The following is a 27,906-nucleotide window of genomic DNA, read 5'->3' on the forward strand; positions in this document are numbered from 1 at the left end:
ATGTGAAAAAATTGGAATAAGAACACTTTGGGTTCAATCTCAGAGATGCATATCCCCCTACTCGGCCTCCACAAATTGGCCAACGTGCTCTTCATTGCACTGAAGTTCACCCTCCTATCCGTCAAAGACGACCAACTAGACACAACGAGTAGTCGGAGATAGGCTTCTCCGCTTGACCTGTCTGCATAAGCTCAAACAGAGAATCCTCATCCTCACTGAAAGCCAGATTCCCCATATTTTGATCAAGGCGGTTATCCACTGCTGCTACTACTCAACAACTCTCTCAACTCAGAAACAATAAAGTCTCATGCATAAAGCAAGAAACTCTCTGATGCATAAAGCAAGATGCTGCAAATGTTCATCTTTGTGTGAAAGAACTTAATTAAACATAAAGAAATTAGAAGATGGAAAAGATAGATTGATATATATTATTTTCAAGATCTTAGTGAAAGGTTTGATTTTGACAAAGTCCTCCGTCTAAGCTTTAAGGATTACAACTGATATGAACTAGAACTGCTACTATTACAATTATTACAACTTGATACTACTACAATATAATACAGGTAAATTATACCAATGATCACTTAATTTTACACTTAATTTTGTTTAACTCGCATAATTTCAAAATAAAGTATGACTCGTGTTGAAAATTAAAATCCTGATATAATTATAATAATTTAAAATATATCTCATATAAAATATCACTATTTAAACTTTAGGCATAAAATAATTGGAGTTTAATTAAATATCCTTTTATTTTATTTTGGGAAAAAATTTTTGAGGTCCCTAAGATTTGACTTAATTAACTAGTTCGTCCTTGTACTTTTAAGAACTAATTTACTCATCATTGAATTTTTATTATATCAAACAATATGGTCTTTCCGTTCAAAATATGGCCTTTTGGCTATTAGTCATGCAAATAAAATACAGTTAAAAATCAGAGAATGAAACATCTTGTAACTTTATTTTTAAAACTTTCAAATTTTATTTATATTAAAATCTAGATTTTCGATCACATGAACTACAAGTATTGAACAATTAGACACCAAGCCCAAATTCAAAAAGTTGGACTCAAGCTCAAAATGTTTTATTGAAACTCTCAAATAGGATTTTCTCAATTGTTCATTTAAATATTAAAATATTATGACAAATCAATATATATATATATAAAAGAGAATCATGGTCATTCTCATGTGTACTTATGTGGCATCTCCACTAAAAAGAGGGAGTTTATAGAATTTGAGTATTTGATTTTTAGTTGGCTAGAAAACATTTGGCTCTTAAAATTAAATTATATGAGTTGTAAATTAGGAAAAATTACACATTGCGAATGTATTATTTCTTTCTACTTTTTTTTTATCTTATTTAATTAAATCGATGAGAGTTTGTACATCAATTGAGAAAATTTTGTGTATTGTGTTTTGGATTTATAACATATAAATATAAACAAATTTATGTGTATTAAAATTCAATTAAAATCTATAAATCTAAGGAGCTTTAAAATTGAAAGGTTAAAAAAAAAACGCATAGATTTATAGCTTCCCTCATTAAATATTATCCTCTATTTATTGGTTTTTATGGATTTAGCTTTTATGAATTTTAAGCACAAAATATGTCTTTATGTGGCTATTGATGTTCCCTATAATAAAAATTAAAATAATATGTTTGTTTTAAGATATATATATCACTAAAATTAAAATTCAAAAAATTAAAACCTCTTTCTCTTCTTATGATCTATTTACAAATTAATTAGCATCTATAAATATTCTAATTTATAATTTCTCTACTCATAATTTCCCTGCATTTCATTTTTTTATGTCTATGGATTATGTCTTGCTTGAATACATGAAATTCTTTATTTCTCCCGTTCATTTTTCTCCTCCATCTCTTTTCTTTATCTATCACGTATTTCACCTCACATCGATTCTCATGTTCAATTTATTTTTCTGAATAATTCAAAGCATAGTTTTATTTTTTTATTTGATATATATATATACTTAAAAAAAAAAGTAATTTACATTACATCATGAAGTGTTAGATTATTAGTTACTAAAATAGTTCATTTTATTGTTTTTGTTTTAAAAATGATAGCCATTATTAATATTTGTATTTTTTTTATTACACCTATTTTATAATTTAAATAAAATAAAAATATCACACATTTGCGCAACGCGCGAGTTACCCTCCAGTTAATTTAATAAATGAGAAGCCACCTACCTCGATCTTGAAATTATTGAAAACCAACTGAAACTAGGGGAAAACCTTAGAAAAACCAATCAATTCCAAAACCATTCATCAAATCGAACCCAAACCGATTTGAACCGAACCGAAGTATATAAACATTTTTTTGGGTTTTCGGGAGAGAAAAATCACATTTTCTTCCCCGTCATCGTGCGACGGCAGTGCCTCTCTCCTTCCACCTGCCGATTTCTTTCCGGCGGCGCAACGGCCTCCGACCGTGACCCGCCTCTTGTACTCTCTCTTGGTGCGATAGCTTTCTCCTCTTCTTCATTCGTTCCTTTCCTCCGACGAAGTCTTCTCCTTTCCGACGGGTTCCTTTCTTTTTCCGGTGGACACAGCAAGCCAGGTGAGCTATGGTCACCTTTCTAAGACTCTTTCTCTAGGTTTTTGACATAATTTGTTTGAATTATTGCTTAAATCGGGAAAACAAAATTTTAGGTTTGTTTTAATTTGAAAATAATTGTGGATTTGAGCTGAATTCGGTATGATTATGAGAAACTGATGTCGTTAATGGAATCTTAGTAAAAAGTCGAGCATATTAGAGTGTTGGGGGGTACTGTGGCGTTGAACCGACTTTCCGGACACCATGTACGGTGGCCGGAGGCGGCGGTACGGTGGCCGGCTGGTGAATCAGAAGAGGCAGTAGCATCTTTTCAGTTTGCTGATTATGATAACATTTTTACTTTTCGTATTGGTAAGCTCCAAGGTCTTGAACTTTGTTTTCGGCTATTGAAATTTAATAGTCTAGCTACCAAATATACCTTAAATTGATTTGGTAATATAAAATCAGGTTTGAATTAGTAGTGAATGTGTATAAGTTTTCATTTAAACTAATTGTTGTTCGGGGTTTAGATATTTGACAAGAAAAAGGAAATTATAAAGAGTTATCAAACTTAGTCAAGCTTAGTTAAGTTAAAAGCAATGATAGGATTATGGAATGCAAAAATTTAATTTTCTTAATTAATATATTTGGTTGATCAATATATAAATTGAAATGGTATATAGATGATAACGGTTTGGCAGAATGTCTCAAGAATAATTATAAGCTAATTTGAATATTTCTAGTATCAGTTAGTCTCATAGGTTCCTTATGTTTAAATAAATTTATAAAAGTTAATTTAGCTAAACTCGAATTTAGCTTAGTTTAATTTAAGCAAACTAAATGATATGGACTGCCATGTTATCTAGTTGAACTTTAATGACACAATTTACTAATTTATTGGTCTATTACTCGTTGACTCGGATGTGAACATCGAATAAATCAAGAAAGTTTACGGGTATTGATGATGAAGTGAATATATGATTAAAGTTTATGGGTGTGAATTGATGAGTGATATGTAAATATATACACGTATAAGTGTAGATATACAATTATATATATATATATATATATATATATATATATATATATATATATAATTGAATGTGCATAATTGTGCTATAACTGTAATTAGCAAATGACAAAAGTGAGATGTGCTGATATTGTAATGGTGGAGGATGGGCTTAGATTGAGTTATTTTGCCCGATGGATGGGCCATGTAAATTGAATAAATCATATTAAATGTTGTTATTGTTTAAGCAGGTAGGTAACTCTATTATTAGTGGATATGCAGCTAGATTTTCGGCAGTACAAACCTAAAGGATAAGGTTAACTATCCTTATTTTCAGTATTTAGAATTTGTTGGAATTGCTTGGCAAAAGACTTATAGCAAACTTCGATTAGTATATATAACACATGTGAATTAGGATAGGTGGAGTAGGATTAGGAAAACGAAAATAAGGGACTTATGATGATCTAGAATAGCTAGATTTAGTGATTGAGAAAAAGATAGATACACTATAATCGAATCAAAACTTAAAAATGACAGTCAGGCTTCATGAATGATAAACTTATTTTGATTGTTTTCTTTTTTTAGATGTTCTTGTGGGTCTCGAGAAATCAGATGTCGCATAGCAAGATATCGAAAGAGCAGCATAACTTCTAGCGAAATTACAAAGTTGTGAGTAGAGTTAGATAATTCGCAACGGTCAAACATTTTTGCATTCATGCATACATTAATAATATGATATCTATGTGAAGTACGCATACATGTAGAAATGCCATATTGGCATGTATGCCATGAGCTGCATCGAACACATGTACTTATATATTGAAATATATGGGGATGCTGGATGTTATACCTTGTGTGAATGATGTGAAATTATGTGATTGGATGCGACTTGCTTGTGTTGTGCTGTGGAGTTAGAATGACCCCTGGGGTGGGAGCACGAGCATGGCGAGAATGTCGTCAATGGGCTGTAAGTGGGTGGTGTGGCTTCCCCCCTTATGCACTCCTTGATTTGATGCGCATTGGTAATAAAAGAAATCGAAAAAGAAAGGTAAAAAGAAAAGAAAAGAGAAGAAAAATTGGACGGATCGAGTCCGTTAAGCCTGAATGGGGGTGGGCTCCCTGAGTGCACTTGACACAAGGATCTTGGATTTAGTTTTATGAAAATTATTATAAAGCATGCCTTGGGAGTGAGCGTGATCCTTGTTTATAATGGGTGATTCCGTTGACTAATATCTATTATTTGATTACTTGAATGGTTGTGATTTGTTTGATAAGTGTGCATTCATGCTCGTTTGCTCATTCATAATTAGTCAGAAGGCTACTGATTGTATAACACGATTATCATATGTGATTGTGTGAGGTGAGAGAGTTATCTAACTCTACTCATTGAGTTTAGGTGCTCACCCCTGCCTTAGTATTTTTCCTCAGGTCCTAAGAAGTACAAAAAGTTCCGTGGATACAAATAAATTGAACTGCAATTAAAGAACAATATTAGAAGTGTTTACACTCACTGATTAAAATGTATACAGAGATTCTGCAATCGTATTCCGAATGGGTTGTAGTTAAATAAGACAGATATGTCTATTTTATTTCAAAATATGTAGTTATGATGCATCAATCAATTATAAAATTAGTCTATTGGATATTTGAATTTGAGCTATGAAACATTTGAATGAGCCTACAGCCTTAAGTATGTGAATTTGGTTATTGGGCTAGTAGCCTTGATACAAACAGTGTATTGGTTTATTATATTTAGGCTTACTACAGGCCTAGTGCCGGTGCGGCCGTTGGATACAGTTCATGACAAAGATAAAAATTAAAAGACAAAAATACCTATGTTAACAAAACCACATAGCCAAATCAAGTAAATTAGAGAATCGAATCAAAACAAGCCAAACCAAAGCGGACTATAAATAGATAAGTGAGGAGAGAATCAAATTTTCTTCTCCTCTCATATTTTTGCATCATGCTGTGAATACCTAAATTTTGAGGCTCAGAAAGCCTGTTTTCCCGGACTGCAAATAGTCTGGCCGGACCGGAGGCTATTTCGGAAGTTCACCGAAAATATGTCAATATGGTACTTAAAACGTCCGAAATGTCGCGAGGATCGTGGAACAGGTCCCGGAATATTTTTCGGAGGTCCGGAACTCCCAAAAAGGCTCTCGGAGCGAGGCACGGTGTCCACACCGGCCACGGCGGCGCCGGCTGCGGGGCACGGCGGCGCCTGTCGCCGGTCACGGCGGAGCCGGCCGCCGGCCACGGCGACTACGGCCGCCAGGCACGGCGGCAGCAGCCGCCCAACCTGGGCCGGCACCTGCCGCCCCACTTCCTGGGCGAGGCCTGCCGCCCAGCGCGGGCGAGGGATGCCGCCCAGCGCGCGCGGGCCTGTCGCCCAGCGCGCGCGGGGCCTGCTGCCCCGCTCGGGCGAGGCGTGCCGCCCAGCGCACGAGGGGCCTGTCGCCCGCGCGGGCGGGGCCTGGCCCCCCACCCCCCTGGGCGACACCTGCCGACCAGACCGGGCGGGGCCTGCCGCCCCACCGACTGGGCGGCAGCTGCTGCGCTCCCAGGCGGCACCCCCCGCGTAGCGTGGGCGGGGCCTGCCGCCCCACCGACAGGGCGGTAGCTGCCGCCGAGCCAGGCGGCACCTGCCGCCCAGCCTCTTGGGCGGCAGCTGCCGCCGAGCCGCCTCTTGACTATTTGCTTATAAATAGCTTGAAAAAACTCATTTTCATTCATTCTAAACTTTCTAACCTAAGGAACTCTCTCAACTTCTAAAGCTCCAAAATTTTTTTTTTTTTTTTTTTGTTCATGGCTTCCTCTGATTTGAGCGGTGAGGAGTACCTGGAGTCTCTGGGGATCTCGCTTGACGAGGTCAACCTTACGGCGGACGCTAACACTCACGCCTCCGTAACAGGCATCTTCGCCCAGGTACGCCTCTTTTTTTTTTTTTTTTTTTTTTAGGGGCTGACAAAATGGGGATTGTGATTTTTCGGGTCTCCTATGGCCAGAAAGAGAACTTTGGGCCTTCGTGGCCTGAATGTGCTTTTCGGGCCTTAGGCCGAATTGTGAATTGTCGGGCCTCTATGGCCAGAGTGTGATTTTCGGGCCTTAGGCCGAATTTGTGATTTTCGGGCCTTAGGCCGAATTTGTGAATTTTGGGCCTCTGCAGCCGAATTGTGATTCTCGGGCCTCTGTGGCCGAATTGTGAATTTTTATTTTTCTGTATTTGTTGTTTTATTAGTATGCATGCTAAGATATTACCCTTAGTAAAGAACCAAAGGAACAATTCTTATATTACTTTACCTTTTAGGATCCTTACATTAAATTGGATGTGGCTGAGACCTCTATGTTCGAAATCCCGATCGAGATATTGGATCCGAGCCACCCGGTCGGGGCAATCATCAATCCGTCTCGTCTGGATTACTTGAGGCATTTTGATGCTGGCCGAAATAGCCACAAGGAGTTGCTGGGTGCTTTGGCCGAGAGATGGTGGGACACTACTAACACTTTTCATTTTTCTTGGGGCGAGATGACAATGACCCCTGTGGATTTTTCTGTGATTACCAGAATCCCTTTTGGTATTCGGACGATTGAATTATGTGATGACTGGAGGACAGAGATTTCCCCTGATCGGATGGCGGAATTGACCTGCCTCGGATTGTCGGGCCAGGCTCTGCTACTCCAGCTTTGAGTGTTTCCAGGCGCTGGCTATATCTCCAAGCCCCCGGCATTTATGCTAGACATAGGCGGGGAGGGCTGACGGCTACTCAGGTGGCTAGATTCACTTTGTTGCTGATGTTTGCTTCGACCTTTTGGTCCAACAGGAAAGAAAGGTTTAATCCTTCTATCTTGAAGAGTTTAGAAAACCTAGCCCATCTCACGGAGTACGACTGGGCCGGCGCTATTCTGAGCCGTATGTATGATGACATGTGTGATCTGAGTCGGAGCCACTGTAAACTTAGCGGGACCTATTACTTCTGGGAGGTAATGCGAAGAACATTCTGTATATTTTTCTATTTTATTAGCCCTCTTTTGACTCTCGTTTCTTCTTTGTTGCAGATTTGGGCATTTGAGTATTTTCCTTACACTCGCCCGGAGCAGATTCATGCAGATCTCGGATTAGGGCTGGTACCTTTGGCTTGGAGATGGTACCGAACAAACCTTCATATCAGTCGGCATAAGCACTCGCTAAAAGACCTGAGAACCTTTTTTGATACGTGTAGCCCGGCGCAGGTATGTGTTCAGTAATTCTTGAATACGTTGAATAAAAAAGATTTATCAACATATTTGCATCTTTTTTAGGTTGAGGTGGGGGCGATGGCCATTCGCATACAGAGTTGGATCCAGGTTGATCCTCATTTCCAGCGGTCGGATGACTTGTCTTGGCGGAAGGTGATCCTGTCGCATCCCGTCCTGAGACGATATTACTTGGGCGAGAGAGTAGACTTTCAAATAAGAGGCTGTCGTTCCATCCCTTATTCTCCTCCCGGGGACATGCGAGCGGGCAGACAGATGACTCTCACCGATGCGCATACTGAGGGTATTCCGTATGGAGAGTTCATCTTGGAGGGAGATTATGCTGAGTTCTGCAGACTCTTTCTGATGCAGCCTATTGGATCGCGGCTTGACAATTTTGAGAGATCAGCTCCTTTCCATCCGCCCGCCACCCGCTCTTCTCGGGCCGCGGGTTCTTCGAGTAGGACTCCAAAGAGGAGGCCTACGACTGATCCTTCTTCTTCTACTCGGGCTGAAGGTTCATCTCAAGCCGGCCCTAGCCACTCGGCCGGCCATTCCAGGGCTCCCCGGGCTGTGACAGAGGCTACCGGGTCACTTTATTCAGAATTGGCCAATTTACGTCTTCCGTACAGCATTTTCTACCATACTCCTGACGCTCCTTTAGCCTTTCGAGAGGTCTCGCTGGAAAATGTGGATCGCCTGGCTCTGCCTTCTGAGGACATTACTGAGGTAAGTAAAAACTGCTAAATCTCTCACAAAAACGATTCATAAGAGATTTGACGTTGATTTGCATTTTTTTTTATAGGTTCCTGTTGGATTGATCAATTAGATGATGGAATTGATGCTCGGGATGCAACAGGAACTGTCTTCGTCCTGGACTCGTGAGGCTTACAACGATCAGAGAAGGCAGAGGCCCCGTCGCTGAAGCCATGATTGCCGGATTTTTCTGTTCCTCTTTCTTTCTTTCTTGTCTGACTGCTGTACTAAACTTTGATCGTGCTTCTGTACTGTATCGTTGTACTGAGTTTTATTTTGTACCTGCACTTGGTTAGTATTGAAATATATGTATGCATGCTTATTGTATTTGAAACAAAATGGGAGGACTTCATCATTTTGGCTTATGGACAAAATACACTCCTTTCTTTTTTTTTTTTTATGCGTGGCGGCCGCTGCCGCCATCATTCAGTGGCAATTCGGCGGCCGCTGCCGCCGTCATTCGGGGCAATTCGGCGGCTGCTGCTGCCATCATTCGGCGGCTGCTGCCGCCCTCGTTTGGTGCATTTTCTCCTATAAAAGCTTGTTCTTTGTGTCGGCTCTTCACTCATTCCTTATCTTCTCTCTTCTTCTTTTCTCTCTGTGTTTATCTTTTCCAAAGAATGAATCCTTCTTTCAATCATAGCATGCACAGCTGGGCTAGGAGTCTCTCCAAAGTTGAAAAGATCAACTTGAAGAGGTATGGCCTCTCTCCTATCATTACCATTAGTGGGGTAGTGATCGACTGGAACTTTTTATGGGCCTGTATCAGACTCTGGGACCCTGAGGCCCACGTTTTTCGGTTCGGGGCCATGATGGAGGAGATGTGTCCTCTTTTCGAGGAGTTTTGTGCTATCATAGAGTGTGACCCTAATGCCCCTTTAGTCAGGCATGAGGTTAAAGTTGGGTATGTTCGGTCATTTGAAAATTTATTTCAATTCAGCCGGCCACAAGCTAAGGCCATGATTGTTGACGACCAGAAGGCGATTCTGATGCCCCTGATTGATGAATTTTCAGAGGTCCGTTTGGATGACCCAGACCGGATGAGGCTTAGGATGCGGGCCTTTGTATTTTGCTTATTATCTGGTTTCTTGTTTAACAAGGATCCAGGCTTCGGGGATCTGCGATTTTGTCCTATGATTCGACAAATGGAGGACATGGGTTGCATTGGTGGCATTGTGTTAGCAGAAACTATCAGGAGCCTTGACAGAGCTGCTTTAGGCTTCGAGGACTGGACGGTTTCCCCGATTATTCTCCAGGTACTTCTCCTCTCTTCTTTTCCCTATTTTTTGTTTTGATTCATTCCTTTGTAATAGAAAGGATCCATTACTCAGGTTTGGTTGAAGGACCACCTCCAAGTGGTTGCTGCTCCAACTTTATTGCCCTATAACCCTGTCCAGTATCGTATGCGGAAGATTTTGATTACATACCCGTCCGTTGATGCGTGGACTTCATGGCTAATTGAATTAGGTCCAGACGAGGTGTTGTGGTTCGTACCTTGGTATGATATCAACCGGTTTATTCAGGTTAGCTTCCGCCATACTCAGGTTTACCTGTTGGGCCTTACACATTGCACCTGGTACTGTGCTTCATGCGTTCTGAGACAGATGGGGATAGATCAGACTGTTCCGACCATGGATGATTCCCTAGCTGATTCAGCCATCACTCCGGGAGTTACTCGAGCCGTCCTTAGGGCCTGGGTTAGGGACCATCATATGGTTAGACCTTCACCTAATCCTGCTGATATTCAGACTTCTCCTGAGTACCGGTCTTGGTTTATGACCATTGTCTGGCCAGTTGAGAAGCTGAGGAGGAACGCACTGCTGAGTGTACTTGAAGGTTGGACTCAGGCTGACGCTGGTAATGAGGCTGGGACTGATGAGGGGATCATGTTGGCTCCTCGGACGGGCGAGGCTGGAGGGAGTTCAGCAACTGGGGATGATTAGAAAAAGGGCGGCTTAGGCAAAAAAATCAGAGCTTGAATAAATAAAGTTGGAAAATGTTTGGAAAGCTTAAAAATCAAATGACATGCCCAATTAGAAACAATAAGGTCAAGCAATCCAAATTCAAACGATAAAGTCCAAGACCAAAAAACAAACATACATCCAGAAATCTAAGTCCAAAACTCCAAACAACATCCAAAATTCAAAGCCAAAGTCCCAAATAATAAAAAAAAAACAAAAGAGTAAAAACAACAACAACAAACAACAAAGCCCAAAAGCCTATCAGAGTCTAGGTACCCCGTCGCCTCCGTGGGGCAACGTCCTCCGAATCATCCCCAGTTGCTGAACTCCCTCCAGCCTCGCCCGTCCGAGGAGCCAACATGATCCCCTCATCAGTCCCAGCCTCATTGCCAGCGTCAGCCTGAGTCCAACCTTCAAGTACACTCAGCAGTGCGTTCCTCCTCAGCTTCTCAACTGGCCAGACAATGGTCATAAACCAAGACCGGTACTCAGGAGAAGTCTGAATATCAGCAGGATTAGGTGAAGGTCTAACCATATGATGGTCCCTAACCTAGGCCCTAAGGACGGCTCGAGTAACTCCCGGAGTGATGGCTGAATCAGCTAGGGAATCATCCATGGTCGGAACAGTCTGATCTATCCCCATCTGTCTCAGAAAGCATGAAGCACAGTACCAGGTGCAATGTGTAAGGCCCAACAGGTAAACCTGAGTATGGCGGAAGCTAACCTGAATAAACCGGTTGATATCATACCAAGGTACGAACCACAACACCTCCTCTGGACCTAATTCAATTAGCCATGAAGTCCACGCATCAACGGACGGGTATGTAATCAAAATCTTCCGCATACGATACTGGACAGGGTTATAGGGCAATAAAGTTGGAGCAGCAACCACTTGGAGGTGGTCCTTCAACCAAACCTGAGTAATGGATCCTTTCTATTACAAAGGAATGAATCAAAACAAAAAATAGGGAAAAGAAGAGAGAAGTACCTGGAGAATAATCGGGGGAAACCGTCCAGTCCTCGAAGCCTAAAACAGCTCTGTCAAGGCTCCTGATAGTTTCTGCTAGCACAATGCCACCAATGCAACCCATGTCCTCCATTTGTCGAATCATAGGACAAAATCGCAGATCCCCGAAGCCTGGATCCTTGTTAAACAAGAAACCAGATAATAAGCAAAATACAAAGGCCCGCATCCTAAGCCTCATCCGGTCTGGGTCATCCAAACGGACCTCTGAAAATTCATCAATCAGGGGCATCAGAATCGCCTTCTGGTCGTCAACAATCATGGCCTTAGCTTGTGGCCGGCTGAATTGAAATAAATTTTCAAATGACTGAACATACCCAACTTTAACCTCATGCCTGACTAAAGGGGCATTAGGGTCACACCCTATGATAGCACAAAACTCCTGGAAAAGAGGACACATCTCCTCCATCATGGCCCCGAACCGAAAAACGTGGGCCTCAGGGTCCCAGAGTCTGATACAGGCCCATAAAAAGTTCCAGTCGATCACTACCCCCCTAAGGGTAATGATAGGAGAGAGGCCATACCTCTTCAAGTTGATCTTTTCAACTTTGGAGAGACTTTTAGCCCAGCTGTGCATGCTAGGATTGAAAGAAGGATTCATTCTTTGGAAAAGATAAACACAGAGAGAAAAGAAGAAGAGAGAAGATAAGGAATGAGTGAAGAGCCGACACAAAGAACAAGCTTTAATAGGAGAAAATGCACCGAATGAGGGCGGCAGCAGCCGCCGAATTGCCACCGAATGACGGCGGCAGCGGCCGCCAAATTGCCACTGAATGACGGCGGCAGCGGCCGCCACGCATAAAAAAAAAAAAAAGAAAGGAGTGTATTTTGTCCATAAGCCAAAATGATGAAGTCCTCCCATTTTGTTTCAAATACAATAAGCATGCATACATATATTTCAATACTAACCAAGTGCAGGTACAAAATAAAACTCAGTACAACGATACAGTACAGAAGCACGATCAAAGTTTAGTACAGTAGTCAGACAAGAAAGAAAGAAAGAAGAATAGAAAAATCCGGCAATCATGGCTTCAGCGACGGGGCCTCTGCCTTCTCTGATCGTTGTAAGCCTCACGAGTCCAGGACGAAGACAGTTCCTGTTGCATCCCGAGCATCAATTCCATCATCTGATTGATCAATCCAACATGAACCTATAAAAAAAATGCAAATCAACGTCAAATCTCTTATGAATCGTTTTTGTGAGAGATTTAGCAGTTTTTACTTACCTCAGTAATGTCCTCAGAAGGCAGAGCCAGGCGATCCACATTTTCCAGCGAGACCTCTCGAAAGGCTAAAGGAGCGTCAGGAGTATGGTAGGAAATGCTGTACGGAAGATGTAAATTGGCCAAGTCTGAATGAAGTGACCTGGTAGCCTCTGTCACAGCCCGGGGAGCCCTGGAATGGCCGGCCGAGTGGCTAGGGCCGGCTTGAGATGAACCTTAAGCCCGAGTAGAAGAAGAAGGATCAGTCGTAGGCCTCCTCTTTGGAGTCCTACTCGAAGAACCCGCAGCCCGAGAAGAGCGGGTGGCGGGCGGATGGAAAGGACCTGATCTCTGAAAATTGTCAAGCCGCGATCCAATAGGCTGCATCAGAAAGAGTCTGCAGAACTCAGCATAATCTCCCTCCAAGATGAACTCTCCATACGGAATACCCTCAGTATGCGCATCGGTGAGAGTCATCTGCCTGCCCGCTCGCATGTCCCTGGGAGGAGGATAAGGGATGGAACGACAGCCTCTTATTTAAAAGTCTACTCTCTCGCCCAAGTAATATCGTCTCAGGACGGGATGCGACAGGATCACCCTTCGCCGAGACAAGTCATCCGACCGCTGGAAATGAGGATCAACCTGGATCCAGCTCTGTAGGCGAATGGCCATCGCCCCCACCTCAACCTAAAAAAGATGCAAATATGTTGATAAATCTTTTTTATTCAACGTATTCAAGAATTACTGAACACATACCTGCGCCGGGCTACATGTATCAAAAAAGGTTCTCAGGTCTTTTAGCGAGTGCTTATGCCGACTGGTATGAAGGTTTGTTCGGTACCATCTCCAAGCCAAAGGTACCAGCCCTAATCCGAGATCTGCATGAATCTGCTCCGGGCGAGTGTAAGGAAAATACTCAAATGCCCAAATCTGCAACAAAGAAGAAACGAGAGTCAAAAGAGGGCTAATAAAATAGAAAAATATACAGAATGTTCTTCGCATTACCTCCCAGAAGTAATAGGTCCCGCTAAGTTTACAGTGGCTCCGACTCAGATCACACATGTCATCATACATACGGCTCAGAATAGCGCCGGCCTAGTCGTACTCCGTGAGATGGGCTAGGTTTTCTAAACTCTTCAAGATAGAAGGATTAAACCTTTCTTTCCTGTTGGACCAAAAGGTCGAAGCAAACATCAGCAACAAAGTGAATCTGGCCACCTAAGTAGCCGTCAGCCCTCCCCGCCTATGTCTAGCATAAATGCCGGGGGCTTGGAGATATAGCCAGCGCCTGGAAACACTCAAAGCTGGAGTAGCAGAGCCTGGCCCGACAATCCGAGGCAGGTCAATTCCGCCATCCGATCAGGGGAAATCTCTGTCCTCCAGTCATCATATAATTCAATCGTCCGAATACCAAAAGGGATTCCGGTAATCACAGAAAAATCCACAGGGGTCATTGTCATCTCGCCCCAAGAAAAATGAAAAGTGTTAGTAGTATCTCACCATCTCTCGGCCAAAGCACCCAGCAACTCCTTGTGGCTATTTCGGCCAGCATCAAAATGCCTCAAGTAATCCAGACGGGACGGATTGATGATTGCCCCGACCGGGTGGCTCGGATCCAATATCTCGATCGGGATTTCGAACATAGAGGTCTCAGCCACATCCAATTTAATGTAAGGATCCTAAAAGGTAAAGTAATATAAGAATTGTTCCTTTGGTTCTTTACTAAGGGTAATATCTTAGCATGCATACTAATAAAACAACAAATACAGAAAAATAAAAATTCACAATTCGGCCACAGAGGCCCGAGAATCACAATTCGGCCGCAGAGGCCCAAAATTCACAAATTCGGCCTAAGGCCCGAAAATCACAAATTCGGCCTAAGGCCCGAAAATCACACTCTAGCCATAGAGGCCCGACAATTCACAATTCGGCCTAAGGCCCGAAAAGCACATTCAGGCCACGAAGGCCCAAAGTTCTCTTTCTGGCCATAGGAGGCCCGAAAAATCACAATCCCCATTTTGTCAGCCCCTAAAAAAAAAAAAAAGAGGAGGCGTACCTGGGCGAAGATGCCTGTTACGGAGGCGTAAGTGTTAGCGTCCGCCGTAAGGTTGACCTCGTCAAGTGAGATCCCCAGAGACTCCAGGTACTCCTCACCGCTCAGATCAGAGGAAGCCATGAAAAAAAAAAAAAAAAATTTGGAGCTTTAGAAGTTGAGAGAATTTGAGAGAGTTCCTTAGGTTAGAAAGTTTAGAATGAATGAAAATGAGTTTTTTCAAGCTATTTATAAGCAAATAGTCAAGAGGCGGGTCTTCTGGACGCGTCCAATTTTCGCCTACAAAATTTACGTTTCAGACAACCACCGACTCCCATAAATCATTTTTTTGGTCGACGGTGGGGGGCAACTGTGAATACCCAAATTTTGAGGCTCAGAAAGCCTGTTTTCCCGGACTGCAAACAGTCCGGCCGGACCGGAGGCTATTTCAGAAGTTCACCGAAAATATGTCAATATGGTACTTAAAACGTCCGAAATGTCGCGAGGATCGCGGAACAGGTCCCGGAATATTTTTCGGAGGTCCGGCACTCCCAAAAAGGCTCCCGGAGCGAGGCACGGTGTCCACACCGGGCACGGCGGCGCCTGCCGCCGGTCACGGCGGAGCCGGCCGCCGGCCGCCAAGCACGGCGGCAGCAGCCGCCCAACCTGGGCGGCACCTGCCGCCCGGGACCCGAAAATTGCCTATAAATAGGCCATTTTCAGCCTATTTCTGGTACTCTGGTCTGTGTTGACGGACGAAACCCTCTCCCTCTCACGCTCTTTGCGTCCTTCTTTACCGCTTTATGCATTTTAATTTAATTTTTATTGCATTTTTATTATGATATTTGACCACTAAAATTAAATAAAATTAAAATTAATTAATATACCTAAACGAGGAGCTTAACCTGGAGTTAAGAAGTGGTCGACGATTAAATCAGGTACGTAAACGAAACTCTGCCTATTTAATTTTAGCACTTCATGCATACTTCTTTTCTACTCTTAATAATTCTATAACTGCATAAATGCATTCACATCATCATTTAGACAAATAAACTGTCTTAAATAAATACGATTAAGCTTAAACGTCCGGTTAATTAATAACCGTGGCATTAAAGCTTAAATCCGACAATATTGGCTGAAAGAGTTTAGTTAATTAATAACTACGGTTCAACTGCCTTATTTCGAACAAATTCGGCTTAAGTTCAATTAATCAATAATTGTGACTAAAAAGCCTTAATCGATCACTTTGGCAACAAATTGCCTATGGCTTAATCAAATTTTGGCAAACAAATTGCCTATAAATGAGATTAACAATTTTAGCGACAAATCGCTTAAATCGCGTTTTTTGGCAAACTAATTGCCTAAAAAACGTCATTTTGGCCAAAGGCCGTAAATCAACCATTTTGGCGACAATCGCCTAAATCGCACCTGTTGGCAAACTAATTGCCTAAATCAAAACATTTTGGCCAAAGGCCTTAAAATCAATCATTTTGGCGACAATCGCCTAAATCACACATTTTGGCAAACAAATTGCCTAATTTCGGCTAAAAGCCTTAAAATCAACCTATTTTGGCGACAATCGCCTAAACTGTATTTTTAGCAAACAAATTGTTTAAATCACATCGACATCATTTGGCAAACTAATTGCCTAAATTGACAGATTTTTGGCAAAATGCCTTAATAAAATCAATCAATTTTGGCGACAATCGCCCGAACACATTTTGGCAAACTAATTGCCTAAATCAACTCATTTTGGCTAAAAGCCTTAAAACGACATTGTTGGCAACCATCAGCCCAACCAATCACTTTGGTAAGAATAAGCCCAAATCAATTCTCCTGGCTAAAAGCCTCGAAATCAACACTTTTGGCACCAAGTTGCCTAAATCAATCAATCTTTCAGGCAAAAATGCCTAAACAAAATGCACGAAGGATACACACAATCATGCACAAAGCATACACACTCATGCATTAAGCATACACCATTCAAAGCCCTTTTAAAAAGGCCTATCGAACTACGTTGACTTTGATCTTCCATTCAAACGGAAGTACGTAGGCACGTTCGGGATTTCACCCCGGGCGGCAAGTCGAAATCACTTAAAATATTTCATTTGGTCGAATTACATCATTCACCCTGCAAAACATTCATTCATCGGTCAGTTCATCAGCATGACATGGTCTCGGGATCCATCTCGGGTTCGTAGATTGTGCCTTAATCATTGGGATAATTAATCTAGTAATTAGGTTAATTAAAAATGGAGTCACTTAGGGTTTTTCCTAGTTTACCCTAAAATAATTAAACAAGGTGGCGACTCATACATTCACGTGCATTTCTGCCCTTAGTCACATGCATTCACATGCCTATGTGTTTTCGGGGGGAGGGGTTCACACACGCGACAGAAGCTACTGCTTCTCTCCCTCTGCCCGTGCTCCGGCCACCGGTCGGTGAAGACAAGACACCATCATGTTTCTCCAGTCCCGATAAGAATGTTTCCTGCCATGGTTTGATCATTTAGCTCCCGTTTTCACGAATTAAAGGATTAAATTTTTGTTATTTTTAAGTCTTTGGTTGAGTTTTGCTGTTCTGGAGGCTATTCTGATCTGGTAAGCTTGAATACGTGTTTTTGTGGGAGTTATGTTTGATTCTTACCTCAATTTAGAATTTGATAAAAGAATTGAGTGATTTGAAGTTGGATCTATAAATTGAGAATTTTGAGGATTTGCTATAATTAGTCACAATTCTAAGAAATTAACTTTAAATTTTCACAGTAAATTTTGAGGAACTTGGACTGTGGTTTTGTCGAATTTGGTGAAGTTTCGATTTTCTGCAATTTGGGGATTGATTTTCTGTTGAAATTTGGAGAGTGATTTAAGGGTCCTGTTGATGTTGATTTTGCTTCAATGGCTAATCTGTTGAATTTTGCTTTAATGGCAAATCTGGAAAATAACTAGTTACTAATCCAAAAAGATTGAAGGATCCTTTGAAATTTGTTCAGTGTTTGTTGGATGAAAAAGATAAGTATGGTGTCTTTGAATTCAATAATGATAAGACATTTCATAATGCTTTGAATTCCTCTTTTCATTGACTTGAATCCTCGCTCTCCAGAATTCATCTCATTGTTCGTGGACGACGAACTTCGAAAAAATCTAATGGGAGTTGGTGAGGAAGAAAGCCAACTTTTGTTCTTGATAAAACGCTTTCGTTTTAATATGTAAGAGCATTTTAGTAAATTTTATTCTGTCGTTTTAATATAAATTTTATTCAAGCCTAGTTGACTCAGTCGAACGGGGTTGGTAAAAACACTTCCCATGTGAGGTGGCTCTCCTATAGGAATTAGGGTTTCTTCCAGCCTGCCTGTGTTACGACAACATGGACTATGGAAGAGGAGGTCAGTCAGGGATGGCTTCCTGATCCTCAGGTTGCTCCTCTTCTCTCCTTCTATGGTTCTACCCTATTCAGTCTTATTGTTCTATACCTTCTCATCGCTGCCGTCGCTCGCGGCTGTCGCCTTCGCAGCAGTCTTACTCTTCAACCGTATTACCAGTGCGAGGTTCCTCCACTTCCATTCTTGATCTTCTTTTTACTTAATTCTGAATTTATTTTATTTCCTTCTTTGCCTTTGTTTCTTTTCCTTTTCCTTTTTTTTTTTTAATATAAATACATATAAACGGACAAAGATGAGGAATTGTTGAATATATTGTTGAATTAATTTGTGGGTTTAACCGAGGGAGACAAAGATAGATGTTTAATGTTTTATTTTTTCATTTGTGGGTTTTGTGCATGTTTTATTTGTTATTTTCCATTTAAAATGGATTACTTTTTCAGGTGAAATTATTATGTTTATATCCTAGATGAAACAGGAGCTGTATTTGTTGAATTTATCTTCCCTTTTTTTCTCCCCAGATTGCAAAAATCTTGGAATGTAAAATGTGCGGAGTCCAAGAATGTGATTAGGCATTTTCAGGTTCAAAGCTTCTTGTTATGTTGAATGAAACTAATTAATTTCTTGAAAATGTATATATTAAAAGAGAAAAAGAGAAGCGAAATTGGTCAGTTTGTGTGAGAAACAAGTCAATTTGAAACTCATATAATAAATGCAGTACCAACAGATGGATATTTTGATAATGTTATGACATGAAATGTAGAAACCAGGCTAGTTAGATGGCTAAATTTGAAACAGAATTTTACTTGTACTTGTTAATTAAATAATTAATTTTACTACATGTAGTTGCTATTAAGTTGGAAACCAAGCTGGTTAGATGGCTGAATTTGAAACAAAAATTTTACTTGTACTTGTTAATTCAATGATTAATTTAACTACATGCAGTAAGTAATATTATGTTTATGTAAAATTCCTTGTGTTTTTGTTGTAGTATTGTTTTATTCTAATGCATTTTTTAATTGTATAACTTTTTTCTTTTTTATTAAGATATTATTTTGTTATGTTTTATATGGATTTAGTTCTCATTCTATATGTTCTGTTCTAGTTTAGTATTATTATGTTTTAATTGATTTTTAATTTGGTTAATGGTCATTATTATTATTATTATTATTGAAGTTTAATGAATTTTTGATTGTCAAATTGTTTAATCAAGATATTGGGTTTGATTCTATGAATTATTTATTTGGGTTGAATTTTAATTTTTGTTCTATTTTAATATTATTAGTATTGTTGTTGTGATTATTTAGGGTTGAATTGTTTTATTATTTTCAGGTTGAATTTTAATACATTTTTTATATACTTTATGTTGCATATTCAGGTTTGGATTCGGGTTTCAAACAGGTTCAGTTTTCAAATGGATTGATTGAATTTATGATTAAATGGGTAATTTAAATGGGTTCAAGCAATATACGGGTAGCTCTAAACGGATTCAGTATTGTTGGTTTATTCCTTAATAGATTTGGAACGGGTAGGGGTACTTGAATTGACAATCGGGTTTGGGTTTGTGTAGTTGATTTCTAGCGGGTACCCGCCCCGCTGCCATCTGTCGTTGCAAGTAAATGTAATTTTATTGTAAATTATAATATTACCAAACAGTTTATATTATTAACAAAAATTAAGAGCATTCACAAAATAGAAAAAAGAACATTTTAAAAAATAATACAATAAAAAATTTAATAATTAAATAACTTGTTAAGTAAAAATATATTCATAATAATAAAATATTTCTATAATTTGATTACCAAGTTTTCATAAAAATAAAATTACTTATCAACCAATTTAAATTTTTTTATGACAATTTACATTTAATTAACTTAATTTTTCCTATATAATATAATATCATAATCTGTCTATATTACTATAATATGAGAAACCACTATTAGCTATTTTAATAATTAATATCTTAACCATTGTTTTAGAGCATTATTTATGATTTTGGTTTTTTTTTTTTTTTTTTTTTTTTTTTTTTTTTTTAACTTTTTGCTAAAGTCTATGAGCATATAATTAATTTTTTTATGGCTGCTTTTCTTGAGGAAAAAAAAATTCTTTCAATGTGTTATATGGTCTGCTAATTTAACGTGTTATATCATAGTTTTATATGTATATTTCTAGTGAGTGTTATTTTCTATTTTATATCAAACAATAAATCTTATAATATTTTCCTTAATGAATAATAATAAATTACATTTATTTTTTTTGTAGAATAAATTATTTGTAGGAAATAATTACAACCAATCAAATTAAAAATTTATTGAAAATAATAATAAAAAATATTATATTCTTACCATGTTTAACACGTACCTTATATAGTATAATATAACCAATCAAAATTTAATTACTTTTTCAATCAATAATATTAAAGTCCTTGAAGATATTATATTTTTACCATATTTAATACATAGTTTATTTAATATGTAATATAATTTCTTAGTCTATCCAATAAAATTTTGATTTTAATATGAAATTAATATACCAATTAAAATTAAATTACCTTTATTGTTTCAACCAATAAATTTAAAATCTCTAAATATGTTATATTCTTACCATGTTTACTATATACCTTATATAGTATATAATGATAATAATATAATTTTTTATTTTATCTAATTGAATTTAGATTTAAATAGGAAATTAATATGACCAGTCAAAATTAAATTACCTTTATTATTCTTAATGATATGCTGTCAATCTATACACTAAATAGGATGTTTTTGGCAATCCCAATATTTTCCACCCATTCCTACTTTTATATATGTATAGATATAGATTTAATGGCAAAAATTGTATTTTTTTGACAGAAGGACCAAAGAGATCTACGGAATCAAATTTTGGGGATGTTTAAACTGCAAGGATGAAGTGATTAATTTTGTTAAACCTCAAGGACTGCATAAATATCTTCCTATTTACTTTTGTAATAAAAACCTGGCTGTTTGCCTGTTATGGCCAGCTCAAAGCTCTTGCTCTCCCACCTCCGCCGTTCATATCCCCTCTCTTATCTTTCTACTCTCTCTTGTGGCTCTATCTCTCACCTTCTCACAAATCCTAGCCCTATTCGCTCACAACCTCCAATTACCCCTAACAATTCACTCAGGCCTCACTTCTTCAACTCACTCTTTGCTTTTCATTTTCTTAACGGTAGATCGTTCTCGACTCGCTCAAATGATGACTCGGGGTTTTTTGTTGATTCGGCTACTGAGTCAAAACCTACTGATTTTGAAGTTGATGGGGTCATTGAGAGTGTGGTTAATGGTAGCAGTGGTGGAGAAGAGTCAATTCTTCCCGTCCGTGCATTGATTTCCTTGCTTGATGGATTCCATAATCTCACTGGCTTGCCTTGGTGAGCTTGTTTAGCTTCTGTTATCTATTTGATTGCTGAGGAAAAGTGAAAATTAATGAGCGAACATGGAAAATTCAGAGATGAATAGTTTGTTCCTTTTTTTTTTTTTTTTTTTTTTTAATTTAATTTGCAAAAATTTCAGGTGGATAGTCATTGCTTCAGCCACAGTAGCTATGAGAATTACATTGTTCCCTGTACTCGTTTTGCAACTTAACAAGATGAAAAGGATATCAGAGCTATTTCCTAAATGTGAGTTTTTCGTCTGAACCTTACCAAAATGAGAATTTTTAATGGCGGTATTGCAATAAAACATCTTCTATTTTCTATTTAGTTTCAGGAATTCAAAATTAACCTGGGATTAATTTTCAAAAAATCATATATGTTTCTCTTAGTGCCTCCTCCTTTCCCGCCACCTCTGTCAGGAAGGAGTTACATAGATCAAATTTCAGTCTTTCGGAGGAAGCGAAAAGCTATTGGTTGTCCTTCACTTTTATGGTTTTTTGCGTATTTCTCTGTCCAGGTACAACACATCTTTTTTCTTATACTACATTCTGCGATGGAAAATTTTTGGCCCTTGTGGAATAAGCTGCTCAATTTTCATGTCGAGTCATTATTTGGCAACTCTAAATATAGTGGAAAAGAGAAGTGAACGATAAGGAGATTGGATATGCACTCTGGATTACGAGCAAATATTGAGTTAGCTGCCAGAATGTTGTGTCTGCCCAGCAAGGGACTCGTTACTATTAGTCCCTTTAGCATTGTTCATCAAGTTTGCCCTTATATAGGAAAGAAACAACATAATTTGAAAATGTATAATTGGCTGCATACGAAATGACAATGGTATTGGTTTGTCCACTTCTATACCCCTTTGTAGGCCTTGCTTGTTTCACTTATTTATTATTTATTCAATTTATAAAATCTGAACCTGGTTTGCCCATTCTCTGCCATTAAAAGTTTACCAGTAGGGCCAGGCAACTAGATTGTACTGGATTGCTGTGCTTTATTACAAGATACTATATTCTCACTTACCCTAACTGAGAAAAATACAGTCTCCTTGCGATTTAAGTAACCTGTAGCATTAGTGTTAACCGAGCATTAAAATCTTATTATAATCCTTTGATATGACTACAGAGGTGATGAGGTATAGTCGACTGTTATAATATGATACGGATGAGTTTGTCTGATTGTAAGCAGTGAATGAGGACTTGAAGAGAATTTATGATGGTGAGGAGGATGTGTTCTGTGATGTTGCTGAAAGATTGCTACAAAGTCAAAAACATTTTCATGACAAATTGACAAAATATTATTTAACTTGTCTCGATCACATTCTTTCATAAAATGATTAGTTATAGTATTCTTGGAGGGAAAGGAAGATTATAATTTTTTATTCAAAAACTTTGGAAGGCATGAATTTTCTGATTCATTATTTAAATTTATTTGCAGGTGCCATGCTTTCTTTTGTGGATGACCAGTATTCGAAGAATGTCCTTGGATCATCATCCAGGTTTTGAATGTGTAAGGAACTAGCATCATTAGTGTATAGAAGTTGATATTTTATGATGGTGCAGTCATCATTCAGATTTATATCATTTATGTTCAGTTTTCAGAATTGAACAGGACATTTAAAGGTGCTAGGAAGTGGCTTTCAAGCTCATTACTTACACTCTAATTGCAACATTTTAATATTACTTTTATATATAAATAACCTTTATGGTATTTCATTTTGTTGTAGGATTAACTTGAAAATGACATTTTGTGAGATATTTAAACTTTAAACAAATCTCCTATTTGTTCTTATAATTTATCTTGTTAAATATCTTTTTAATGTTTTCAATAAGTCAATGAAATGAAACATGTTGTTTGAATTGCTTTGTAACATGATCAAATATGATTTTTATATTTGTTTGACATATGTAAAACATGTAATTCTATGGGGACTTCATCTCATTTATGAGTTAATTGCTTCAATTTAGTTACATGAAAATAATTTCTGTGTAATCGATTACAGGGTGGCACTCTGTGGTTTCAAAATTTGACTGAATTTCCTCACGGTGTTTTAGGCCCCATCTTTCCATTACTGATTGCTAGCTTGCACTACGCTAATGTTCAGGTATATCATACTCTTATTAGTTTTTATGCTTCTGCTCTTTCAACTGTTGTAGGATCAGATCCCCTAAGAGGATATTTTACAAAGCAGAGATGCTTTGCTTTTGTTTGCACTTGGGTGGTAGTGCAACGAGTTCTATCCTAATTACTGAGTTATTAATAACAGGCTTAATTTGGCTCGGGGATACGTGATTTTGATAGTTCTTTACAAATTATACAAATCATCTTTTATGCACAAACTCGAAATTTAAGCATTGTATGCTTGGCTGACATGGGCTCATGTATGTTTATTCAGTAACTATATAAATTTAGAACTAGATGGGGTAGCAAAAGTTTTAAGTTGGGCATCTCTTTTCTTGTTCAAATTAAAATCGTAAGTCTAAAGTGCAACTCTTTTGTAGCCTAACTAAATAGTTTTCTTTGTCCTGAAATTTGAAATTGGTCAATGAGACGATTATTAAAAATATTACAATATTGTATGAAATTATATACCTTTGACATTACTACGTGCATTAGAATTTGGTGGCTGTAATTTTGTTTAGATTTCTTTCTTTCTTCTTCTTCCTCTCTTTAGGCTGTAATATACAGTCGGCACTCAATATATTTGGCTTGTGACAGCTATGATTCTTTTTTATAATAGAAATAGTTACTGCATCTGAATGTAAATCTAACATCTGATATCCTTTTTATCTCTTAACTTGCTATCTTTTAAAGAAATTTTCTGCTCTATTTTCTTGACCCTTTCTCTTTAAATTTGTTAGAATATATTTCATGTGACATTGTTTACTGGCAGCTTTTTTTTTTTTTTTACATCACAGGAATTATTTACATTTTGCTGACTTTGTATATTTTTCAGCTCTCTTTTGACAAATTTTCTGTTCAAAAGACAAATGGAATATTGGCCTTATTGGCAAAAGTGAGTGGCCTGTAATTTTTTGTTAGTTTCTGGGTACTTTATCTTGAAGGGGTTGATTATTTGGTTGTTAAAATAGATTAATTTTCCTTATTTGTTAGTATTTTACTTGTTAATGATGGGAAGCTTTCTTATTGCAGTATTACAAGTTGTATTTGGATATTCTGGCTGTGCCTTTATTTTTCATTGGCTACTCTATTCCACAGGTAACTCTACATCCGAGTTTATATTTTCTTTTTTTGAGCTTACATCACTTTTTCTGAACTAACCTTCTTGGGAATATTGAAATTGGTTGAATATTCTTGGGAATTTATTTTCTTTGTGCCAATCCAAGTGTATATGATGATTTACAAGGGCGACGAGAGGAGAGGAGAAAGAGAGAGATCAAGAGAAATGAAATAGAGACACAGTAAGAGAAGACCAAAGAGGGATCAGTCCCAGTTATTAACCTTCCAAAAGCTGAGATCAGCCTGTCCTATTTAGATGCACAAAACTTGAACTAATAAGCCACTAACTTTTTGTCCCAAGTACAACTCAGGAGCAGGTTGATTTGGTCAATCAGTGGTAGCCTTGACATTAAAATCCTAAATGTTAAAGATCTCTAAAGAGAAGCCTAATTAACAATTAAATTAAAATAGCCTTCAGACATTTCGATTCTCTCCATCACATGATCTGTTACCTGTCCTTTTGTTAACGATAAAAATTACTAAAAGTCGCTAACCAAAAGTTTTCTATATCTTTGTTCTCTGCACTCGACCTGTATTAATTTACTGATCGGTCTTGCTTTCCCCTTAATCCAATTGTTTTGCTACCATGTTAATTTATTGGTATTATCCCGACTTCCATAGGTCCTTGGTTCGACCTCCTATTGAGAGTTGAGGTCCTTGCGCTGGAGTTATTATTTTTCCAACTCGAGAAAGGAGAGCCCAAAAAGATCACAAATAAATGAGCTAAGATGTAGTTACGTACTCTTCAAACAGGAATTTCTGATTTTAACATCAAATAAACAAGCAAAATCCTTTTTTCTTAACTTTAAATCATTTGTTATCCAATTGAACAAAGATCATGGCTTTATGTTTTGGGTGGCCTCCAAGTCACTTCTTGCTTTCCTCATAATTCTGATGATTTGCATTTCAGTTCGGAAAGGTTTCTACTTATTTTGGCAGTGTCTTCTCACCTTCTTCTTGATGCAGATTCACAATTGTCTTTATCTGTTTAATTTTGCAGGGAAGCCTGGTTTATTGGGTCACCAATAGTTCATTAACTATGGTCCAGGTTGGTTATTATCTTTTATGGGCCTAAGAAAAGTAACTTAAGACTATCACATGAGCAGACATACTTGTAACTCTGCAAGGTTTGGAACGGCTTGGTAGATTCTTTTTTGGTTTCCCATTTTCATTTATGTTGCACAACCTGTGGATTGTTAGATGAAACATTAAGCCCTTGCTTCCTATAAATGAATTCCAAAAGAATATGTGGAATTCATCTTGAATTTCGTATATTCATGTTTGGTATGAACTAAAATAGCAGAAGAAAAGGGTTCTCAATTACTCATATAAGACAACTAAATGTGCAGCAATTATCCCTCAAACATCCTGCTGTTCGTGCAAAATTAGGGTTACCACCCAAGGAATCTTCAACATCAGCAGGTTATGAAGAAGTGGGCATGCCAGAAACAGCAACATTGGATTCCCCAAGCATTAGTGGCAGTGTTTGTGTGGAAAATTTCAGCCCTAAGAAACTGGTTGCTGTGAGTGGCTACAATAGAAACTGGATGCATTATTTGGTTCTTGGATAGGCATATTAAATTTTCTCACTTCTGTTTTTACATTGTTGACAGCTGTCAGTCCAACTTGTATCCAGTGGCCAAAGAGAGAGAGCGATTCCTGTGCTACGGTAATTTGCTCTTGCGTTTTTCTTCTTAATCCTTGTCCTTTTCCTAAATACCAACTTCATTTATGGTGATTTTATTGCATTATTATCTGGGTGCAGGCTGGCACTTCAGAAGGACCCTAACTGTGTAGAAGCTCTGGTTTTTATGGGGCAGATTCTGCTGCAAAAAGAAATGTATGCAGAGGCTACAGAACATTTGGAGCGTGCTATTTCTAAGGTCTGTACTCGATATTGCCTGTTCCTTCCGTTCTTTGTCAACTTTGGCTTGGTTAGGAATTTACTTCTTTCATGATTCATGATTATCATGGAATTTTGACTTATAGCATTGTCAATCCACCCACTCACTATAAATACTTGTATTGCAAAGTAATCTTGTGATAATATTTTTCTAAGAATCTTTGAAACTAGCTTTAGCTTCTCTGACTTATGCAAGTAATTTTTATGCCAAACTGCACGCCTCTAATCAGAAATGACTTTTGACTTTTTATCAGTTATTTCATGATGGTCACCCAGCAGACGTCAAGTACATAGGTCTTCTAATTCTTGCATCTCAGTGGGCTGGTGTTGCTTGTGTACGGCAGGTGAAACTCAGTAACAAAATCTTTGATTCTCTTCCAAGTGAAATGGATGCTATAAACATTGTGAAGTTTCTTAAGTTTAATAATGTTCTTATGTCATTCACTTCTATAGCTATTTAGAATTACCGTGCCATCAATTTGGGTTGGTTGACAAGGCATTTAAATTTTAATGCTCTCAGTGGTTCCTTCCATGTGACAGGGAAAGAACGCAGAAGGAATCATTCATCTGGAAAGAGTTGCAGCTTTAGAAGAGCCAGAGGACCCAAATTGCAAATTCCATTACTTTGATAGTTTGGTAAAGCTAGCAAGGTATGAATTTTGGGAATAGTAATGTTAAGCACTTCGGCTTGCAACCATATCTGATTAATGGTCTTCATTGACATGGTAGTTTAAGAATCACAACTAAAAAATTCATCTTCCAAATCATTCTGGCCTTTTCTACTTGTTTTTTCACTATTTTTTCATAAAACTAATTAGTGGAATAACTTGGTTTTTCAGTTGTTTGAGTATTGAAGGTCGCAAAGCTGAAGCTGTAGAGTATCTGCGTGCAGCAGTTGCTTATAATCCAGCTTATAAAGAGTTTTTAGAACAATGTGAAAATGATGAGGACGAGTTTGGCAGTGATCTTGTCGACAGCAGGAGAAGAGATTATTGACCGATCTAACACAATTATACAAGAGTGTCCATTTGTTCTGTTCATTCTTTTTTGATATGATTACTGGCAAATTTCTACATGAGAATAAACCCAAGCCTGAGAAAATTTTCTGTATGCCGCATTTAGAACTGAGTTAAATTTTGACTAAATTATATTTGCTATACACAAAACATAATAAAAAGTCAGTAGCTTTAGTCTGTA

The 27,906-nt window shown here is 38.3% G+C and overlaps 2 protein-coding genes and 1 long non-coding RNA gene across 5 annotated transcripts; 2 read left to right on the forward strand and 1 right to left on the reverse strand.

Annotated features, from left to right (window-relative positions):
* The first annotated feature begins 2,356 nt into the window (after positions 1 to 2,356).
* Positions 2,357 to 27,906, forward strand: LOC105641389 (ALBINO3-like protein 2, chloroplastic). Of its 3 annotated transcripts, XM_089716190.1 has the most exons (17): positions 2,357 to 2,587; positions 2,764 to 2,935; positions 4,158 to 4,241; positions 21,022 to 21,560; positions 21,703 to 21,809; positions 21,953 to 22,080; positions 23,004 to 23,075; positions 23,569 to 23,670; positions 24,523 to 24,582; positions 24,720 to 24,785; positions 25,807 to 25,854; positions 26,156 to 26,329; positions 26,420 to 26,475; positions 26,572 to 26,689; positions 26,964 to 27,053; positions 27,250 to 27,359; positions 27,549 to 27,906. In XM_089716190.1, the coding sequence occupies exons 4-17, from the start codon at positions 21,163 to 21,165 to the stop codon at positions 27,703 to 27,705; spliced, it is 1,686 nt and encodes a 561-aa protein (XP_089572316.1). In that variant the 5' UTR covers positions 2,357 to 2,587; positions 2,764 to 2,935; positions 4,158 to 4,241; positions 21,022 to 21,162; the 3' UTR covers positions 27,706 to 27,906. The 3 variants fall into 3 exon arrangements, with proteins under 3 accessions (XP_089572316.1, XP_089572310.1, XP_089572317.1); XM_089716184.1 differs by lacking the exon at positions 2,764 to 2,935; XM_089716191.1 differs by lacking the exons at positions 2,764 to 2,935; positions 4,158 to 4,241.
* LOC105640020 (uncharacterized) lies at positions 6,510 to 8,929 on the forward strand. Its single transcript, XM_089716192.1, has 4 exons — positions 6,510 to 7,556; positions 7,632 to 7,805; positions 7,875 to 8,537; positions 8,614 to 8,929. Exons 1-4 carry the CDS (start codon positions 7,368 to 7,370, stop codon positions 8,635 to 8,637), a joined length of 1,050 nt encoding a protein of 349 aa, XP_089572318.1. The 5' UTR covers positions 6,510 to 7,367; the 3' UTR covers positions 8,638 to 8,929.
* Positions 12,376 to 12,904, reverse strand: LOC149499023 (uncharacterized). Its single transcript, XR_016318796.1, has 2 exons — positions 12,776 to 12,904; positions 12,376 to 12,646 (listed from the first exon to the last, which is right to left on the reverse strand). It is a non-coding gene; the product is annotated as an uncharacterized LOC149499023 (long non-coding RNA).

The sequence above is a fragment of the Jatropha curcas genome, chromosome 1 (genome assembly GCF_041381405.1).
Source record: "Jatropha curcas cultivar XTBG-Jc1 chromosome 1, XTBG_Jcur_1.0, whole genome shotgun sequence".
Taxonomy (NCBI): Eukaryota; Viridiplantae; Streptophyta; class Magnoliopsida; order Malpighiales; family Euphorbiaceae; genus Jatropha; species Jatropha curcas.